A 17,776-nucleotide genomic window follows, 5' to 3' on the forward strand; every position below is an offset into this window, starting at 1 on the left:
CAAAACAAATTCATACACATTGCTTTGCTTTTGCCTCTTGGGCAGTTTGCAGTATCATCTTGTGAGATCTTATGCATATATTCACTATAGTAATATAAAAGTTAAAATCTTATCATGAGCCTTTCGATGTTTTCAAAGGAAAATGAAAATAGGGATGCAAGAGCAACAAGATCATTTTTTTTCTTCTTTTTTAAGGTTCCATTGAGGCTTTTTCCCTTTAACAGGAAAGCTGAAGAAACATGAAAGAGAGGGGGGAAGACATGCATCACACAGTACCAGGACCAGGAATTGAACCCTCAACCAGGACCATTGTACTAAACACAAAAGATCTAAATATCTCTTAATCAGCTTTTAAAAAACATCTTCCCTGTTCTTTAATGCGTGATGAATATAGTTATTTTTTAGAACTGACCATTTTAATCAATTGGCATGAGTGAGGAAAAGTCATTTTTTTCAATGAGAGGGCAAAAAGTATTAGGCATCAAAACTTGAAATTAATCAGTTGATGCTAACATTGTTTTAAAGTCAATATATGTAAATGCAAAGTTAAATGACTCTACAAATCATTACTTTTTTGTTGGTGGTCTGAAGGATGTGAAGATTGCAGCTGGATCTCGATACAGTTTTACATGGTCAAAATATATATCACGCATAGCATGATTAATACTTAAAGAAGCAGTGTAAATAAAAATACAATAATCAGAAGCAAAAGCACTGATGGTCTGGAGGCACACTGTCAACTGTCAGCAAGTTTAATGTCAATTAATGTGGTTAACTGTGCCCACCTTATGCAACATTGACAATGAAATCCCCTCAACAGACACGTGATTTTGCGTGCTAATGTGGTACAGCACAGAGGTGGTAAGGTTTGGGAGTGCGACTGAATCCTAAAACGTAATCCAGGCTGGGCTGTTCTCCATCAGGCGCAGAGAGAGAAAACCTCTGAAGAAGTGAAGTGAAAAAGAGGAATATTTCCATCTTGGCCAGCTGCTCCCCAAGGCACAAACGCTTCCCTGATGAAACACAGATCAATGGATGAGTTGGTTGAACATAGAGTTATTTAGATACTACTGCAACTCAGAATCTGAAACAGTCATAGTTTATATTAAGACATGGACACCGGTCATGTTCCAATTATGGCAAACTGTTAAACAGGCAAGTCCTCACTAGCATGAAATGCAGTGCATTTTTAACATTCTCTTCTGTAAAACTCTTGTTGTACAATACATTGGGTTAATCTAGCTGTATTTGATGTAGATGTAACATCAGACCAACCTGCTGAAAAAGGAAGGAAGGCATCTCTCTTCCTAAACTGGCCATCTTGATCCAGGAAGTGTTGAGGGTTGAAGGTGTGTGGAGTTTCCCACATGGTCTCATCATGTAGAACTGAGCTCAGGGTGGAAAGGATAATGGTGCCCTGAGGACAATGGCAATCATGAAAAAGTACATCAGACCAATATTTTCAAAATATGTTCTATTTTTAAGTTAGTTTTCTGCCAACTTACAAAAAAAAACAAAAAAAAAAAAACAAAAAAAAAAAAAACAGGAGAAAATAAGCAAAATACAAATTGGAGCATCATGGTTAATAACCTTAGAAACAGCATCAGATTTAAAAAAAATATATTAACAGCAAAAAAAAAAATCCCAAATAAATATCTAACATATAACAGCTGCACTATAAAACCCAGTTAGTAAACCTAGAAAATTTAAAACGATTGCCTTACAAACTAATTGAAATAACTTAATGACTTTAGTAAAGTAAACTAGATATTGTCAAGTCAAGTCAAGTCAAAGTTTATTTATATAGCACATTTAAAAACAACCTTAGTTGACCAAAGTGCTTTACAGGGTTTGACATAACAGTAAAAGCACAAGAAATGACTCACAAAAAACACATAATGATCTAGCAGTATCAATAATATAAGAGAATACATGTCAAAATGTGAAATTCAACTTGTATTAATTGTATGATATTGTGTGTTGCATTTACAAAGCTTTTTTAGTGTTTTGGACTTGAAGGATACTTAAGCAAACATGGACAATTGAACTACAAAACAGAATCAAATTTGTTTCACTACCAATTCTGATTAGAAGCAAAATGCTTCCATATGCTATAATGTACCTTTGGGATCGAGTACTTGTCCAGTGTAGTGTCCTTGGATGTCATGCGGACCACATTTATTGGAAGGATGTCCGCCATTCTTTGGATTTCATGAACCACAGCGTTAGTATAGTGCATGTCTTCCCTGTCATTTAGTGAGGGTAGTCTGGATGAGCCAATGACAGTGTCAATCTCAGCATGGACTTTCTCTGTGTAAAGTGAAAACAGAAAACAATATGAGCCATTGTACAAGATAGATATCTGAGATGAAACTCAGAAAATCAGGAACAAACACAATATAAACAGAAAGTCTTCACCTCTCCCATCTCTGTGAGGAAGCAGTCGATGTAGTCTCTTGGTGAGGATGGGTCAAAGCTTTCTTGGTGTTCTTTGATTTTAACTTTCACAAAGTCACTAATCCTTCGATACATGATGAAAATCTTCTGATGAGGTCCAGGCAGCCACTTCATCAGCCAGGGTAACATATTAAACATCTACAGAGCATTATTAGGAAAAAGAGAAAGGCATTTTGGATTTTTATTCTCAAAAGTTTATTTCAAAGGGGGTATATTAAGATCTTTGTATTAAGGATTTTATATAATCTTTGAATAAACTGTGATTGGGTGATTTTGCAAATTTTCCATACATTTCCATAGAACTTTAAGAAAATTTATCTTTGGGATTTTTGGGGGGAAATTATGGGTATAATTTGCTTTGAAATTTTCAGGAATTTGCTGTTAAGTTTTCAAGATATTTGGTGATTTTTTAAAGTAAATTCATATACATCTTTTTGGAATGTCCTGGAAATCTAATGAAATTTTTAGTTTTTTAAGAAATCTCAAATAATTTCAAGGTAAATATTCCAATGCTTCCAGAATGAGATTCTTTGTCAAAAAAGCAATCAAACTTGACTAAGAATTGGATAACCATGACCTGGATGAATGAGACCTTACAGAGACAATGCCTTCAGGATTTTTTGTGGAAATTTAGGTCATATTTGGCCACAACAAGTTCCTGTGGTCCATCAGAAAAAATACTTTCTACAAGTAAAAGAATACTATTTTGTATATGCTGTAAAGTAAGATTGCCTATTATCCTCATATACAGACATTTTTGTGAAAATACTTCATGTTCAAAGATAAGGCTTAGGTTAATTCTGGGTCTTTGTATTGGATGCTTATTCTGTAATGACAGGGTATTTAGTAAGATAATAAACAAACAAACCTGTGCCCAAAAACCTCCTTGTAAGTACATAGTCTCTTTGAAATCTTCAAGAATACTCTGGAACTGCTCATCAGTGTATTCAAAGCGATCTCCAAACACCAGGCAGCAGATGATGTTGGATACAGCATTATTTATTAGGTCCTGGGCATTAAAAGGCTGGCCTGTGAAGCAAAATGAAATTGTAAGATACATAGAGTCTACATAGAGTCATGATAGCAAGGGATTGATCAGATAGGGCATCGAGAATGGTTCAACTTTTTTGTCTGTCAAGTAAAAAAGTGGGGAAAATCACATCAAAAGAAGTATTTGAAAATTCTGAGCCTGTCATGCTGATACACTCCTGATCAAAATGTTAAGACCACTTGAAAAATTGCAAGAATTTGCATCTTGCAAGAACTTCACATTTGCTGATGAACAGCCTGTATCATTTTAATTGTTGTTTTCAATAAATTGCTTACTTAATTTTTTTTCTCCTAACCCCATTTCTTCTTTTTGCATTTTGAAGCTCTACTTAGAATCTTCTTAAGATCCAACAGTGCAAAATGTAAATTCTTGCAATTTTTCAAGTGGTCTAAAAATTTTGATCAGGAGTGTACGTGAATGATAAAACATTTTTAGTACCTTGCTGATCCGCAAAAGCATCAATGAGATATTGACACTCCAGTTGGATGGATGGCTCCAGGGTTTTCTTGCCTGCTCCAAAGTTTTTGAGAGTATGAAGAGCAAATCTCCTCTGTTGCCTCCACAGATTGCCATTTGTTAACAAGAGACCTTCAAGAGACACCAACAAAAGCATTATTAAGAATTTAATAAGGAAAAATTTTACAACTAGTTCAGTGGTTTAATCCATTTGAATAGCAGGTGGCCCTATTACCTCTATTCTCATTCATTGCTTCAAAAAGTGGTACAAGTGGGCGATCTACATAGTCCTCCCCTTTTAGGACCAGGGCCTCCCTCATGCTGCTTGTAGCCGTTAAGGATTACCACTCGTCCACCAAAGAGCCGCAGGCTGAAAATGTTTCCATATTTCTCTGCAAACTGGACACAAACCAGGATTAACGTTGTGGATGCCCTCCAGCCTGCCAGCTCAGATTTGAAGCTGTATACAATGAAAAGCTGAAGAAAGGTCAATAAACACAAGTCGAACAAGTCTTTACAGCTTGAGCTCTCAGTAAAGGAGTATGTACAGGGGTTACTCTCAGTGAACTGCCTTCTTTATTCAGTGCATGTGTCAACCAGTCCCTCTCTTTTCATGTCAAATATACCACGAAATATCAGAGCAACAACAGAGATTAATGTCTTTACACAAACACTGAATAAGAACGGGAAAGAGGACTGAGAGTGAGGGATGATGGATTGTCTGAAAAGGAGCTGACCTCTAATCTGGATTTAGTCTCGCTGCAGCTTTATGTTGTAATGCTGAAAATATCAAAGTGCAGGATATCATTTCACCTGTTATTTCAGTGCTGTTTTGCAACTACAGTAATTATTAAAAGTACCAATCATTAAGAATTGGGCTGAAATAACCTGTCAGATTGCTCAGCCTCTTAACAGATTTGGAACCCTCATGTCTGTTTGTGTCTACCATGAAGAAACAGTCAAGATGGCGACTCACAGTAGTTTTCACTATCTGCATTTATCAGGGTGAGGTTTAGAACGGTGACTTTCACTTCTGTTTGTTTGTTATAAACACAAAATTATACAGCAATCTTTTGTTCTGTCAGCCTGAGAGGACTTCATATTGTACTTGTGTTTAGTTTACAGACCCTCCACCCTTTGCTTTTTTCTTCTGCAGTTTTTTTTGGAGATTTCCCTTTTGTCCCACCCTCTTCCCATTTGTATAACTCCCTGTGGGAGAAGACTGAGCAGGCCAGGAAGTCAAATGGAGACTGTTACCTCTTTGCTTTGCAAGAGACACTAAAAGATGGTCAGTAAAAGAGCCCAAGAATGGCAGCATCTTTCAGCATTCTTACAGCACAATTCAGAAGGAGACTCATTGAATGTATACTGCTTTTTCTCACAGTGTTTTCCTGTGTGTAAAGTTTACATTTCTTAATTCTTGTGATTAAAACTGTCAGTTTAACAGTTCCAGTGTGTCATACTTTACATTTCAAGCCACAAAATGAAATGTTGAATTAGAATTTGCTGACACACCAATATTGTTAAAAATTCTACTTCTTAAAAATGTTCTTAAATACATAACAGGTTACTCATAAATGAACGTTTTCGGGTCAAATTATAGCGAAAAATAAGTTATATAAATAATAAAATATATGTGATTCTAGTCAGGTTTACAACATTATAACAGTTTATTAAACATAAATGGCATAAATCAGTTCTTTTTTTTATTGTGAGTCTCATCACTGCTAAAATTCACTCAGTGAGTAAATATTTGTGTTTATTAGAAGTCTCCTGCTGGAATTACAAGATAAAACTGGTGATACCACCATTACATAGGCTATACAGTATTCTCAAAACCAAACATGTCCTTCCTTTATAAGAGGTCAGAATCTAAAGGCAGCCTCATTATGTCCTATAAAATTAACATTTTATATTCAAATAACTTTTTTCAATGTGCACGTAAATACGTATTAAGACTCTTTATGGGTTTATTTTCCGTTATTGGCATTTTAATACAGATAAACTTAATGGATTTTTTTAACCATAAACAAGAAAGGAACCATATAACTTTGTTTACCTTCATTTTCACCATAATAATGTAAAATAAGAATTGATAAAAATGTAGAAAGTGACACACAAAGTGACACTTAGAAAGTGACAAAAGTACGAAAAAAATACTGGGATGTGCACCAATAATATTCTAGGGCTTAAATTCTTAATTTATAAGCATTTCAATGCGTGTCCTATAAAGGGTTAAACGGTGTCCTCAAATGCACTGATGGTATCCTTGACTGCACTGAGGCTCCCATAGCATACACTTTACCGTACAACGTGCAGTAGAGGCGCAAATATAAGTGAGAAAGGCGCAGCAATATTTTGTACCCCCTGTCATTCTTGGCTCGATTGGCCCTATTTCCCTTTCTGTTTTTTTTTTTTTTTAATTTTATCGAAACAGAGGCATTGCAATTCAGTGTTTTTAGTAAGAAAAAGTCATAATATGTCAGAAAAGTGACTACAGAGGCTGTTTTGAGACATGTTTCAAACATTTAAGCTCCAGTTATCACTGGTGATGTTCGGTCTCCACTCACCTTAGTGAACTGCAGATGAATCTTGCCTGGGTCGATGCGATGAAGATCACCGATCAGTGGAAGAGCCCACGGTCCAGGAGGAAAGTTCTTCGGCACTCTGTTCTTCAAAACATCGGTCAATAACACGAAAACAAATAAAAATATCAAAATACTAAAGTAGTCCATCCACTCAAACACGAGTAACCTTTTAATTATCTCCATCAGTAAGTTTATTTGTGCTAGCTTGATTTTTAACTTCATCACATTAGCTGAACAGGTCTCAGTTTGACAAGCAGCAAAGCATTGTTAATGCTTTTCTATTAAGACATGACTTCCGGTTAGCATGTACTGACTTCAAAATAAATCCTAGTTTATATTGCCTTACTGTATATTTGATATTGGTTTCTTTATATGTGTCATAGCTCTCAGTGTATATTCCTTTTGTTGTTATTTATTATTGTTTGACAATGTTTGTATAAATAAAGCATAAAAAAAAATCCTAGTGCTACACAGGAACACCCTTTGACTCCTTTTAACATTTATAACTCGTAGACACTTGCACAGAGACCGTAGATTTTCCATTAATCCATAGTCCAACTGAATAATTGAGATGAACATTTGTATTTTCAGCATTTGCATTTTTATTTCAGCATTTGACAAATTCACATTTCATTTTATTGCACAACAACCACTTTGTCTTCCGGTTTGCACGTCTCTTTGCACTACAGCCATTCTTTGCTCTCATTTTTACTCTACTTGTACAGCTTGGTTCATATAATTAACTGTCAATATCTGAAACTTATATAGAAAACCGTCTGAATCAAGTGTTCATTTCATACATAGACATGCATTGGTGTATTAGAAACTTCTATTTTCTTAATGTATTTTTATATTTGCAATTGTGATTTTTTGTTAGACTTATGCAGACATCATTTTTTTACATTTAGGTAAAAGCTAATTCTATTAATAAACTTGTTACAATGGAGCTCAAAACATATAAACATTCCTGGTTACTGTTGTCTGTGAACTTAGAAGATTTATTACAGAAAATCAATCTTTAAATATTTTAAAAATAATAGTTTTTAGATATGACGGTTTAGATATTTACTATGACGGTTGCAGATTTTTAAAGAACCCAAAGTTTATCAATATTAATTGTTGGATCTGTTTTTCATCCTGCAAAGTGACAATGAAAATCAGATCCAAAAATTTCTATATAAGACAGATCATTTAAAGCATGATGACGTTTTATTTTACAGAAATCTTATCAGGTTTGGAACCATTTACGGCTTATCTTGCCAAAGCACAGAGACGGTAAGGTTTGGTTTTGCGAGTGAAACCTAAATCGTAATCCAGACTGGGCTGTTCTCCATCAGCAGCACAGAAAGAAAACCTCTGAAGAAGTGAAGTGAAAAAGAGGAATATTTCCATCTTGGCCAGCGGCTCCCCGAGGCAAACACGCTTCCCTGTGTAAACACAGATCAACAGAATTGTTTTAAGACACTTATTTGATAAATACTTTAATCCATAATGCAATGCATTTTTTTAATTCCCTGTTGTAAGTTTAAGCAAAGTTTGATGGCGTTGTAACAACAGGCCAACCTGTTGAAAAAGGAAGGAAGGCATCCCTCTTCCTAAATTTGCCATCTTGATCCAGGAAGTGTTGAGGGTTGAAGGTGTGTGGAGTTTCCCACATGGTCTCATCATGTAGAACTGAGTTCAGGGTGGGCATGATAATGGTGCCCTGAGGACAATGGTAATCATGAAAAAAGCAAATCAAACCAAAATCCTTTCAGTGTAGTTTCTTAAGTTATTCATTTATGAATACAAATTAAACAGGCTAATCAAAACCTTTACAATTTGAGTTTTATGGTTGATTCTTAATCTTGGAAACAGTTACAGATTAATACACATAAATTCAATACGTATTAAAAATATTACAAAAGACTCTACCAAGTGTTGTTTTTAAGGTCAGAAATGAACTTTGAATTTTAATAATTAAGCAACATGGACCAGAATTGTAAATGTCTATTAAAAAAAGAAAGGATTTTGAAAATGTATATCCTTACTTCTGACAATTACATGACAACATGATTGATTGTTAGCAACATGCTTTATGCAATAAATGCATCATGTACCTTTGGGATCGAGTACTTGTCCAGTGTGGTGTCCTTGGATGCCATGCGGACCACATTAAGGGGAACGATATCCGCCATTCTTTGGATTTCATGGACGACAGCGTTAGTATATGGCATGTTTTCCCTGTCATTCAGTGAAGGTCCTCTGGATGAACCAATGACAGCATCTATCTCAGCCTGGACTTTCTCTGTACAGAGAGAAAACAACATGATTAATTTCATTGTGAAGATGGCTGAGATAAAACTAACCTCTGTCAATACGTCAACTATTAACTTACCTCTGAACCCCACAAGTATGCATGCTCTTTAATTACTTTTGAACACTAATTCCATAACGTGAATGACTTTACCTGTTAGAGGATTATGATATAGTAAAGTCTTGCTATAGATTGGCAAGAGATCAGACAGGTCATATAACCAGTGGTGTGGTGCAGGGTAAACGCAGGTATAAAAAGTACACAAACTTTTTTTTTTAAATCTCCATAGAGCACACCCAAGGTCCCCCATGAGGGGGGATAAAGGGGAAAACCTTCTTGGGCCCAGCCAAGTAGGAGGTTTGCAAAATCACGGTCAATTGTAAAGATAAGCTGTGATAACCATCTCTTATTTTTTTCACCTGAATAACACATATTCTCATCAAAGCAAAAAACCCCAAAATAAACAAAAAAAGCATTTTATTGGTAATGCCAACAGTTTGATGGGCACACTGAAATAAACCATTAGGAAAGTAATGTCAAACTTCAGAGCTCAACCTGATGTGTATGAACATCAGGGTGCCAGAAAGTAAAGTAGACAAAACAGAGACAACTTTAGTGGAAAATAATTAAATAATTGTGAATTGGGAAAAAAAGAGCAGAAAGTGGCAAATGGATTAAAAAATGGAAAAAAAAAATAGAAAAGTGGATGAACAGATTCAAAAGTGGTAAAAATGGTGAATGGTGGCACTAATGGTTTAAAAGCTGCAAAAAAGTTGCAATAATGGAGGAAAAGCAGCTAAAATGGGTTTGAATGGGTGTAAAGGAATGGCAAACAAATTGGCAAAAATGGATTAAAAGTGTCAAAACTTGGCAGTAAAAATTGGGCTACAATTGGGATTAAGGTAGTAGCAATACGTGCCAAAAAATTGGGAAAATGGATTAAAAAAAACCCAGTAAATTTGGCAATAAATTGAAAGACTGGGTGACGTAAGGAAGCAGCAACAAGAGGTGCAGATATGGCGGAAGACATTAGTGTGGATGCTGCTAAAGCGCCAGTTTTATCAGAACTTGACAACATTTCTTCATTCAAAGAACAAAGAACAGCAGTGATTTGTTTTCTTTTCAAACATGACAAAAGTCGTGTACTGACATGTCTACAGTCGCCACGGTTCGCATTATGCAGTTCTCTATGGAGTTTACTCTTTCGTTAGGCTACGTCATGTTTTGTTGCTCTGATTGGCCTGTAAAGGTGTGACAGACAGAACGTTCATCCAATCACCCTCCGAGTTTTTTTTCAAAGGCTCTGCCCTTTCCCAAACACTGTCTGTGAGTGGTTTTCCAGGTTAGATAATTTCAACGTCGTAACACAATTACAGTTTGACACATTTTTCATCTTCAATATGGGTTAAAACTGTTAGCCAGGATGCTAGCACCAATGCTACTAATCTAACACACATAGATGTATATCACATATAAATCAAAACTAGTTAGGGCCCATTCTCTGGGTTAATGCTTTGTCTAGTACACTACTTTGTAACATATTTTCTCAACTCTGCTATAGAATATGGAATATTTAACAATGCAATGCTAGTTGTAATACATAAGTTGGCCTTCCACGTCTTTGTTTGTGACACACGGCATGAGGGTGGTGTGAGCTGTTGGCTGGGCTGCTTAAGAAAGTATAACGACTTCTCCAGACCCCACGACACCACTGCATATAACTTAAACACACTTGTGTACACACACCTTGTATCTGAGGGTAGTAGATCATGTAAAGCAGTCCCCAATTTAAAGTGGTTGTAGTCGTTTCAGTTCCAGCACCAAACAGGTCCAGAGCGCAAGCACACAAACCCTCAATATCAAAACCAGAATCTTTGTCCTCCCTCTATCAATAAAACATGTCAAATATCAGGTTGCAAATTCCATAAAACATAAAAAGAACAAACACAATACACACAACACAAAACCATAGACACCTACCTCACCCATCTCTGCAAGGAAGCAGTCGATGTAGTCTCTTGGTGAGGAGGGGTTAAAAGTTTCTCTGTGTTCTTTGATTTTGATTTCTACAAAGTCAGCAATCTTTTTGAACACAGTTATAATTGTTTGGTGAGATCCAGGCAGCCACTTCATCAGCCAGGGTAGTGAGTTATAAATCTACAGAGCAATAACACAGCAATGTCATAATCAGATATTAGTTTACTGTAAAATTTGAATGCTCATAAACATCCCGTTACACCTTGTTTCAAAACATTTTGACCAACTCTAAACAGCTAGTACTGATGCCATTATATCACCCTGATCTTTTTCCTCTTAACAAGATGCAAAATGCAAATATCATAGAAGGACAGCACAGGTTTATATCATGAAACAAGGATTGCTACATTTAAATGCTTCAGATTCAAGATTTGTGATATTGTGTCATCTGTTTAATTTCACATAATAAAGGAATACCTAAAACCAACAGAGACATTGTTTTCAGTAATGCTGAGGATTTTCACCACTTAGAAAAGTAAAATTACTATAACAATTAAATTATTGTGTGGTTATATGTATTTCTCTCAATGATAGATATGAGCTCAGTAAAGAATTTAAAACTGAAGTATGGGTCTTGTAAACTGAGCTCCTCCTATGAAAAACTACAAAAATCACCCACTTTCCAAGAGTTTGCCTCTTGGAACCACAGAGCCAACTCTTTTTTTGCCATTTTGAGGATAAAGATTTGAATCAAAAACTCTATGGAGGTAACCAGATTCACCTCAGTTTTGCTGTACAGGCAGGGGACATCCTAATGATGAAATGATATCAAACGTATATGCAGAACTAAAACAGTGTGGCCATAGCAGTTCAACCCAAAAAAAATCTTTATATACAGCACCAATTAAAAAAAAAGTGTTCACCCCCTTGAATGTTTTACCCTTTTATTGATTTGATAAATCATAGTCGATATAATTTGGCTTTTTGACAACAAATACAATGAAAACTCTTAAATGTCAATGTGAAAATGGATTTCTACAAAGTAATGTCAATGAAATAAAATTCTGTAATGAAAAACAGGTGATTGAATAAATATTCACCCCCCTGAAAGTGAATTACCTAATTCAGCAGTGGTCCTGCCAACTGGTGCGAGCAGTCTCACAATTAGTGAAATCGGGATTACCTGAGGGCAGTGAATGTGACTCAGGTGATTGAAGTATAAAGACACCTGTGTCTGGGAGGTCCAGTCACTGGTTAATCAGGATTCATGGCTACTGAACATCCCTTGGAGTTTAGTTAAATCCATCATCAAGAAATGGAAAGAATAAAGCACATGTGTAATCCTGCCTGGATCCGGCCGTCCCCACAAAATGAGAGACTGTGCAAGAAGAGACTAGTGAGACAAGATACCTATGACTACTTTGAAGAAGTAGCAAACTTCAGCAGCTGAGATGGAAGAGACTCTGAATGCAGCAACTAAGCTTTAGGGGAGAGTGGCAAAGAGCAAGCCACTGTTAAAAAAAAATTCAGATTAAATCTGGATTAGAGTTTGGCAAAAGGCATGTGGGAGACTCCATAGTCAAGTGGGAGAAAGTTATTTGGTCCAAAGAGACCAGAACTGTCCTTTGTGGCTATCAGACAAGATGCACATTGCCACAAACACACCATGTGAAGCACAGTGGTGGCAGCATCATGCTGTGGGGATGCTTCTTGGCAGACTGCCCTGGAAGGCTTAAAAAAGTAGATGGTAAAATATAGGAAAATCCTGGAGGACAATCTTATTTAGTTTGCAAAACAACTACGACTTGGGAGAAGATTTATTTTCCAGTAAGACAATGACTGGAAACACACAGCAAAAGCTACACAGAAAGTGTTTAAATACAATAAGGTGAATGTTCTGGAGAGGCAGCATCAAAGTCCAGACCTCAGTCTAATAAGAGAATTTTTGGCTGCATTTGAAAAGGGCTGTTTACGTCTGATCCCTGTGCAACCTGACAGAACTTGAGGAATTTTGAAAAGAAGGAATGGAGTAAAATTTCAGTCCAGATCTGTAAGACTGATTGAGATGTATTCACACAGACTCAGTGCTGTGATTGCAGCAAAAGGTGCATCTAGTAAATACTGACTTGAAGGAGTTTTTTTCATAATTTTTGTCAAATAAGCCAAATTATATTGACCATGATTTATTTATAGCATCAATAAAAGGGTAAAACATCCAAGGCAGGTAGATACTTTTCATAGGCACTGTATTTGATGAAAGTTACCAACTTTTCTATCTACATGATTGAGTTGCAATTTTGTCTTAGTGCCAACCATTGACAAGAAACAGTAAGTCTTGTAAGATGTGCCTCAGTTGGTTTATTTTGTCTGAAATAAATGGGAATTTGCAACCTTATGACAGTTCTGTCATACTACCACTGCAGCACATATGCCACATACCAACATGAACCACAACCTTACTTGGGAAGAGGTCTGAAAGCCAGGCCAGTGCTGCTTGTGTGCCAAGTTTTGAATGGTTTTACTTTAATCAGCCCTTGTGGACATTGCAGTCTGTCTTAGTTCTTTGGTGGTCATTTCTTGAATCTATAAGTTTAGTATTCTCTAAAATGCTACTCTTTCTGCTTTAAAAGTGACTTACCTGCACACTTGAAGTTCCCTGTAAGAAGAGAACCTGTTTGAAGTGCTGAAGGATAATCTGGTACTGTTTGTCACTGTACTCGTAGCGTTCTCCAAACACCAGGCAGTTGATGACGTTGGACACAGCACCGGTGATCAGTGAATAAGCATAAAAAGGCTGGCCTTTAAGAGTATATAAATAAGAAGCAAAGAATCATAGTGGGGAAAAGTAGACACAGGGTTATCTAATAAAATATGTAAAGAAGTAGGTGCAGTGAAAAACTGACAAAATATATGATGAGTAGTGAAAATAACCTTCAATCAGATAAAGCCATTGCCACAATAAAGCAGGCAGACAGAAACAGATGTACTCACTTTATATCTTATCATTAAAACCTGACTTGTGTTTGTGAATTCTTTTGTGCATCAAAGTAAAAATGTCAAGAAGAGTACACATTTAAGTAACAAAATGAGAAATTAAAAAGACATTGATGCTGAAAAAAGCTTTTCTTACTTTGATGATCAGCAAAAGCCTCAGTGAGATAATGACACTCATGCTGGATGGATGGCTCCAAGGTTTTCTTGCCCACTCCAAAGTTTCTGAGCGTATGGAGAGCAAATCTCCTCTGTTGCTTCCAAACATTGCCATTTGTTAATACCAGACCTTTGAGACGCAAAAACAAGAACCCAGAACAGTTAGATTGATAATTTTACTACAAGATCAATGTCTGTCAATGTCAATATCAATAATTTCCACAAATTTTCAACACAATGCAAGACCAGTACCCTTATCACCCATCATTGCTTCAAAAAGTGGTATGACGGGGCGATCAATGAAGTCCTCCCCTTTTTCAACCAGGGCCTCCCTCATAAACTTGTAGCCATTGATGACCACAACTCGTCCACCAAAAAGCCGCAGGCTGAAAATTTTCCCATACTTCTCTGCAAACTGAACACAAAGAGCAGACCTGAGTTAAGTCAAGCTTCTACACTCTGCCCAAGAGCATATGAAATGGAAGTGGACAGAGCTTAGATCAGCTGTGTCTTTACCGAGATGAACTAATGCTGGTGGGTCATCACTGTCAGATAACTTCAACAATGAAGACCATTTCACTCAGAATGGAGTTAAAATCAACTGTGATATCAGTACACCAGCTTTTGCTGTTTTGGGGTGTGATGTGAATTCATTAGCTGTTTCTCAAAGCCAAGGAAGGATCCTTGAACTAATGCTTTCGAAGGATACTCAGTCATTGACTGCTGTCAGAGGACTGTCCTCCGATTTTTCCTCAAAAATTTTTTTCCAGGGAATGAGTCCTTCAAACAAAGAATTTCCAAGGAGGCATGTATGTATCCTCTGCTCGTAGGAATTACCCAAAATCCAATGCGCACCGTTTTCCTTCTCCTCAAAAAATTAATAAACTGTGCAATACCAGAGGGAAACCGGGTCTTCGAGCGGTCAATACACTTTTAAATATCCTGTTTCCACCAGAGCTGGATGGGAAAAATAGCACCATAGAATATGTTTATATAATAGTATTATATGATTATATTGTATGATTAATATAATTCTATGATAATATTATTATATAATGATTATATGATGATTTGATAGCATATTAGTCAGCGCTGGATAAAAGTTGTAAAAGTTATTGTCAGTGCCCCTCCCATTTTGATTTCTGCCGCTGCACACTCGCCTGTTTCCAAATGTGTGTTCAAGAGTTACCAGGGAAGACTCTGGCCTCACAGAGGGACCTGACTCCAGAGGATCCTTCCTACAGCTACAGCTTTGTACTACTGTGTAGTCAACACAGGTGGAAAAAGTGCAAGAGTATTGTACTACTCAAGTAAAAGTACAGTTGCTCTGGTTAAAACATATAAGCAGAAGTAAAATTATTGATTCTCAAAAAGTACAGGTACACAAAAAAACTACTCATTAGTTTCCTAATGAGTTGCTCTCCATGCCTGAGAGGTATGGCTTAGTGGTAGGGGCAAGGGCTGTATTGGGATTGAGCCTCAGTCAAGCCTACCCCTTTGATCAACTTTTGCACATTCAACCTTTCAGAGGGATGGATTTTTTTCGCCACCGTCACTGTTTATCTCTGCTAACAGAGACTCCAGACTGCAGTGGATTCCCCACACTTTGTCAATGGACCTGAGAGTTATGTAACAGCACGCTCTCTCTTTCCACAGTAACATCTGAATATAAATAATTATAGACATTTTTAATCAAATACCCAGTCCACTCATCTAATAGGTAGCCACTTGTGATTTATATTTTCAAAACATTTTTATATTGAGCTTCCTTTAACCAAAAAACAAGATTTTTTTTTTAGGAGGAATCTCTTTATTTCCAAGGGGAGGATCCCAATCCCCTCCCCTCAACCCCTGCACACACAACCCATGTGCTCTTTGCACTACTTAAAGGAAAAATCAGCCCTATAAGCTAATGATTAACCAGAAAAACGTTATTATTATCCATATGTACAGTTATCAGTGTTTTCTTGTTCACAAAATTTCACATGCAGAAGTTAATTTTCAAATAAAAAGTATTCACATTTTAGACAGTTTTAAAATGCCTTACTAAGACTTTTTTCATTTTCCATTATTGTTTTCATAACGGTAGAAAAGCCTACAGCATCGACTCACCTCTTTGAACTGCAGGTGGATCCTGCTAGGCCTGATACGATGAAGATCACCGATTATAGGAAGAGCCATCGGTCCAGGAGGAAAGTTTGACGGTACTCTGTTCTTCAAAATATCAGCCAACAACACAAAAACACACAGAAATATCAAAATAGTTCCGCCGTCCATCCACTCAAACCCGGGAAACATTTTAAGTGCCTCCATTTTATCGGCTGTTTATTTTGACGGTGCTCACTCCGCTTCTAGGACTGGAGAAAGTGAACCCCACAGACCCAGATCCGTCAAAGAAAAAGCATAATTGACAGCTGCCAGAAGCTAGTTTAATATTAAGTTAATATTTCCGGTTTATGCACGTTCCCTTCAAAATAAGAGCTCAACAGGAAAGCGAGTGCGCTGACACCCTTCAGGAAGGAATGAAGATTATTAGTGTATAAGAGAGTTGAAAGTACTGCAGCAAAGGAATGATCGGCTAAAAAGAAGATGTATTGTGAACGTAAAGATGTTCTAATGTACAGCTATAAAGTATCAGGCTGTAAAAACATAATCTATCATGATTGTACTTCTCTGTAGCCTGATGAACTCCAATAGAAACAATTAAATGGCAGCATGCTTAATAAATATAGTGGGAGAAAAGTGCAACGTTTTCGGGTCATTCCTTTTGGTGGATTTTCTGTCCCAAGGATTTCACTCTTAGTATTTTAATCATTAAACTTAGTTTTCAGAACTTTTTTAAAGACCGAGGTCTTCCATATAATAATTATTGACAAAAATGTTAGTAAATTTATTTCAATCAACATTTTTATCTTCACATACGTTCAGTTTTAATGGGAGTTTAAAAGGATTAACAGCACACACGTGTTTTATTTGGGGAAAAATCTCTATTTTTACTTATTATTCTGGAAAATCTGGTGCAAAAATGTTACAGTTCGAAACAAAAAAAACTATTCTACTACTACGACAGTAATCTGAGTAACTGTGATTAGTTACTTTCCAGATGTCATAAGGAGCTAAAGTAAAAGCTCGACATTTACCGTCTTCTCAAACACTGATGTAAAACTGCAATGCCAGAGTCACCTTTATCTCTACTTTGTTTAATCGCTCAGTACTTTGATTAAAAGTCATTATAGCTGAACTCAGTTTTTTCAAAGCAGCTGTTTCGTAAAAGTATCTTCGTAATAGACTTATCCATGAACTATACATTGTAGAACGTCCTATAAATTTAAATTAGGCCTTAGAGTAAACATGGTTACCAGAAACACTGTTGCTTTAGGCAGCTGAGGGATTAATGATAAATAACTAGTCTAACATTAACTAGGATTACCTTTTGCCTGAATTGGACGTGCCCACAGGCTGTAGTCCATCTAATCATAAATGAATGGCATGAAAATATCCTAGGATTATTCTTCTTATTCATCGGATGTACAGTATCATTTTCTCATTTATCTTAAAACAGGCAGGCTTTGTTATTTGTAAGGCTAAAATCAAGATCTTTTGTCCTTTCTTTTTGTTACTGTCTTTAAATTTAGAGAAACTATTCTAGAAAATAATGGTGTGTTTTGACAGGGCTTCTTTACCTGCTTTGCCCTCAATAACATTATCAAGCTTACTGGATTTATAACTAAAGGTCACTATTGTACTATTTAAAAATCAGCTCACCTAAATTGCTCTGTTTTCTCCGTAGTTATACATACC

The 17,776-nt window shown here is 36.4% G+C and overlaps 1 protein-coding gene across 1 annotated transcript; it reads right to left on the reverse strand.

The window, feature by feature from the left end:
• Positions 1-224: 224 nt before the first annotated feature.
• On the reverse strand, positions 225-16,376 carry LOC121511701 (cytochrome P450 daf-9-like). The gene is given in 18 exon segments (XM_041790462.1): positions 225-1,013; positions 1,276-1,417; positions 2,123-2,400; positions 2,403-2,595; positions 3,326-3,486; positions 3,947-4,096; positions 4,200-4,287; positions 4,289-4,363; positions 6,535-6,782; positions 7,806-7,979; positions 8,116-8,257; positions 8,652-8,839; positions 10,595-10,733; positions 10,829-11,005; positions 13,464-13,624; positions 13,956-14,105; positions 14,228-14,390; positions 16,088-16,376. Coding segments are annotated over 18 exon segments (3,006 nt in total). The 5' UTR covers positions 16,289-16,376; the 3' UTR covers positions 225-837.
• Positions 16,377-17,776: the final 1,400 nt, after the last annotated feature.

Source organism: Cheilinus undulatus, linkage group 7, assembly GCF_018320785.1.
Source record: "Cheilinus undulatus linkage group 7, ASM1832078v1, whole genome shotgun sequence".
Classification (NCBI taxonomy): domain Eukaryota; kingdom Metazoa; phylum Chordata; class Actinopteri; order Labriformes; family Labridae; genus Cheilinus; species Cheilinus undulatus.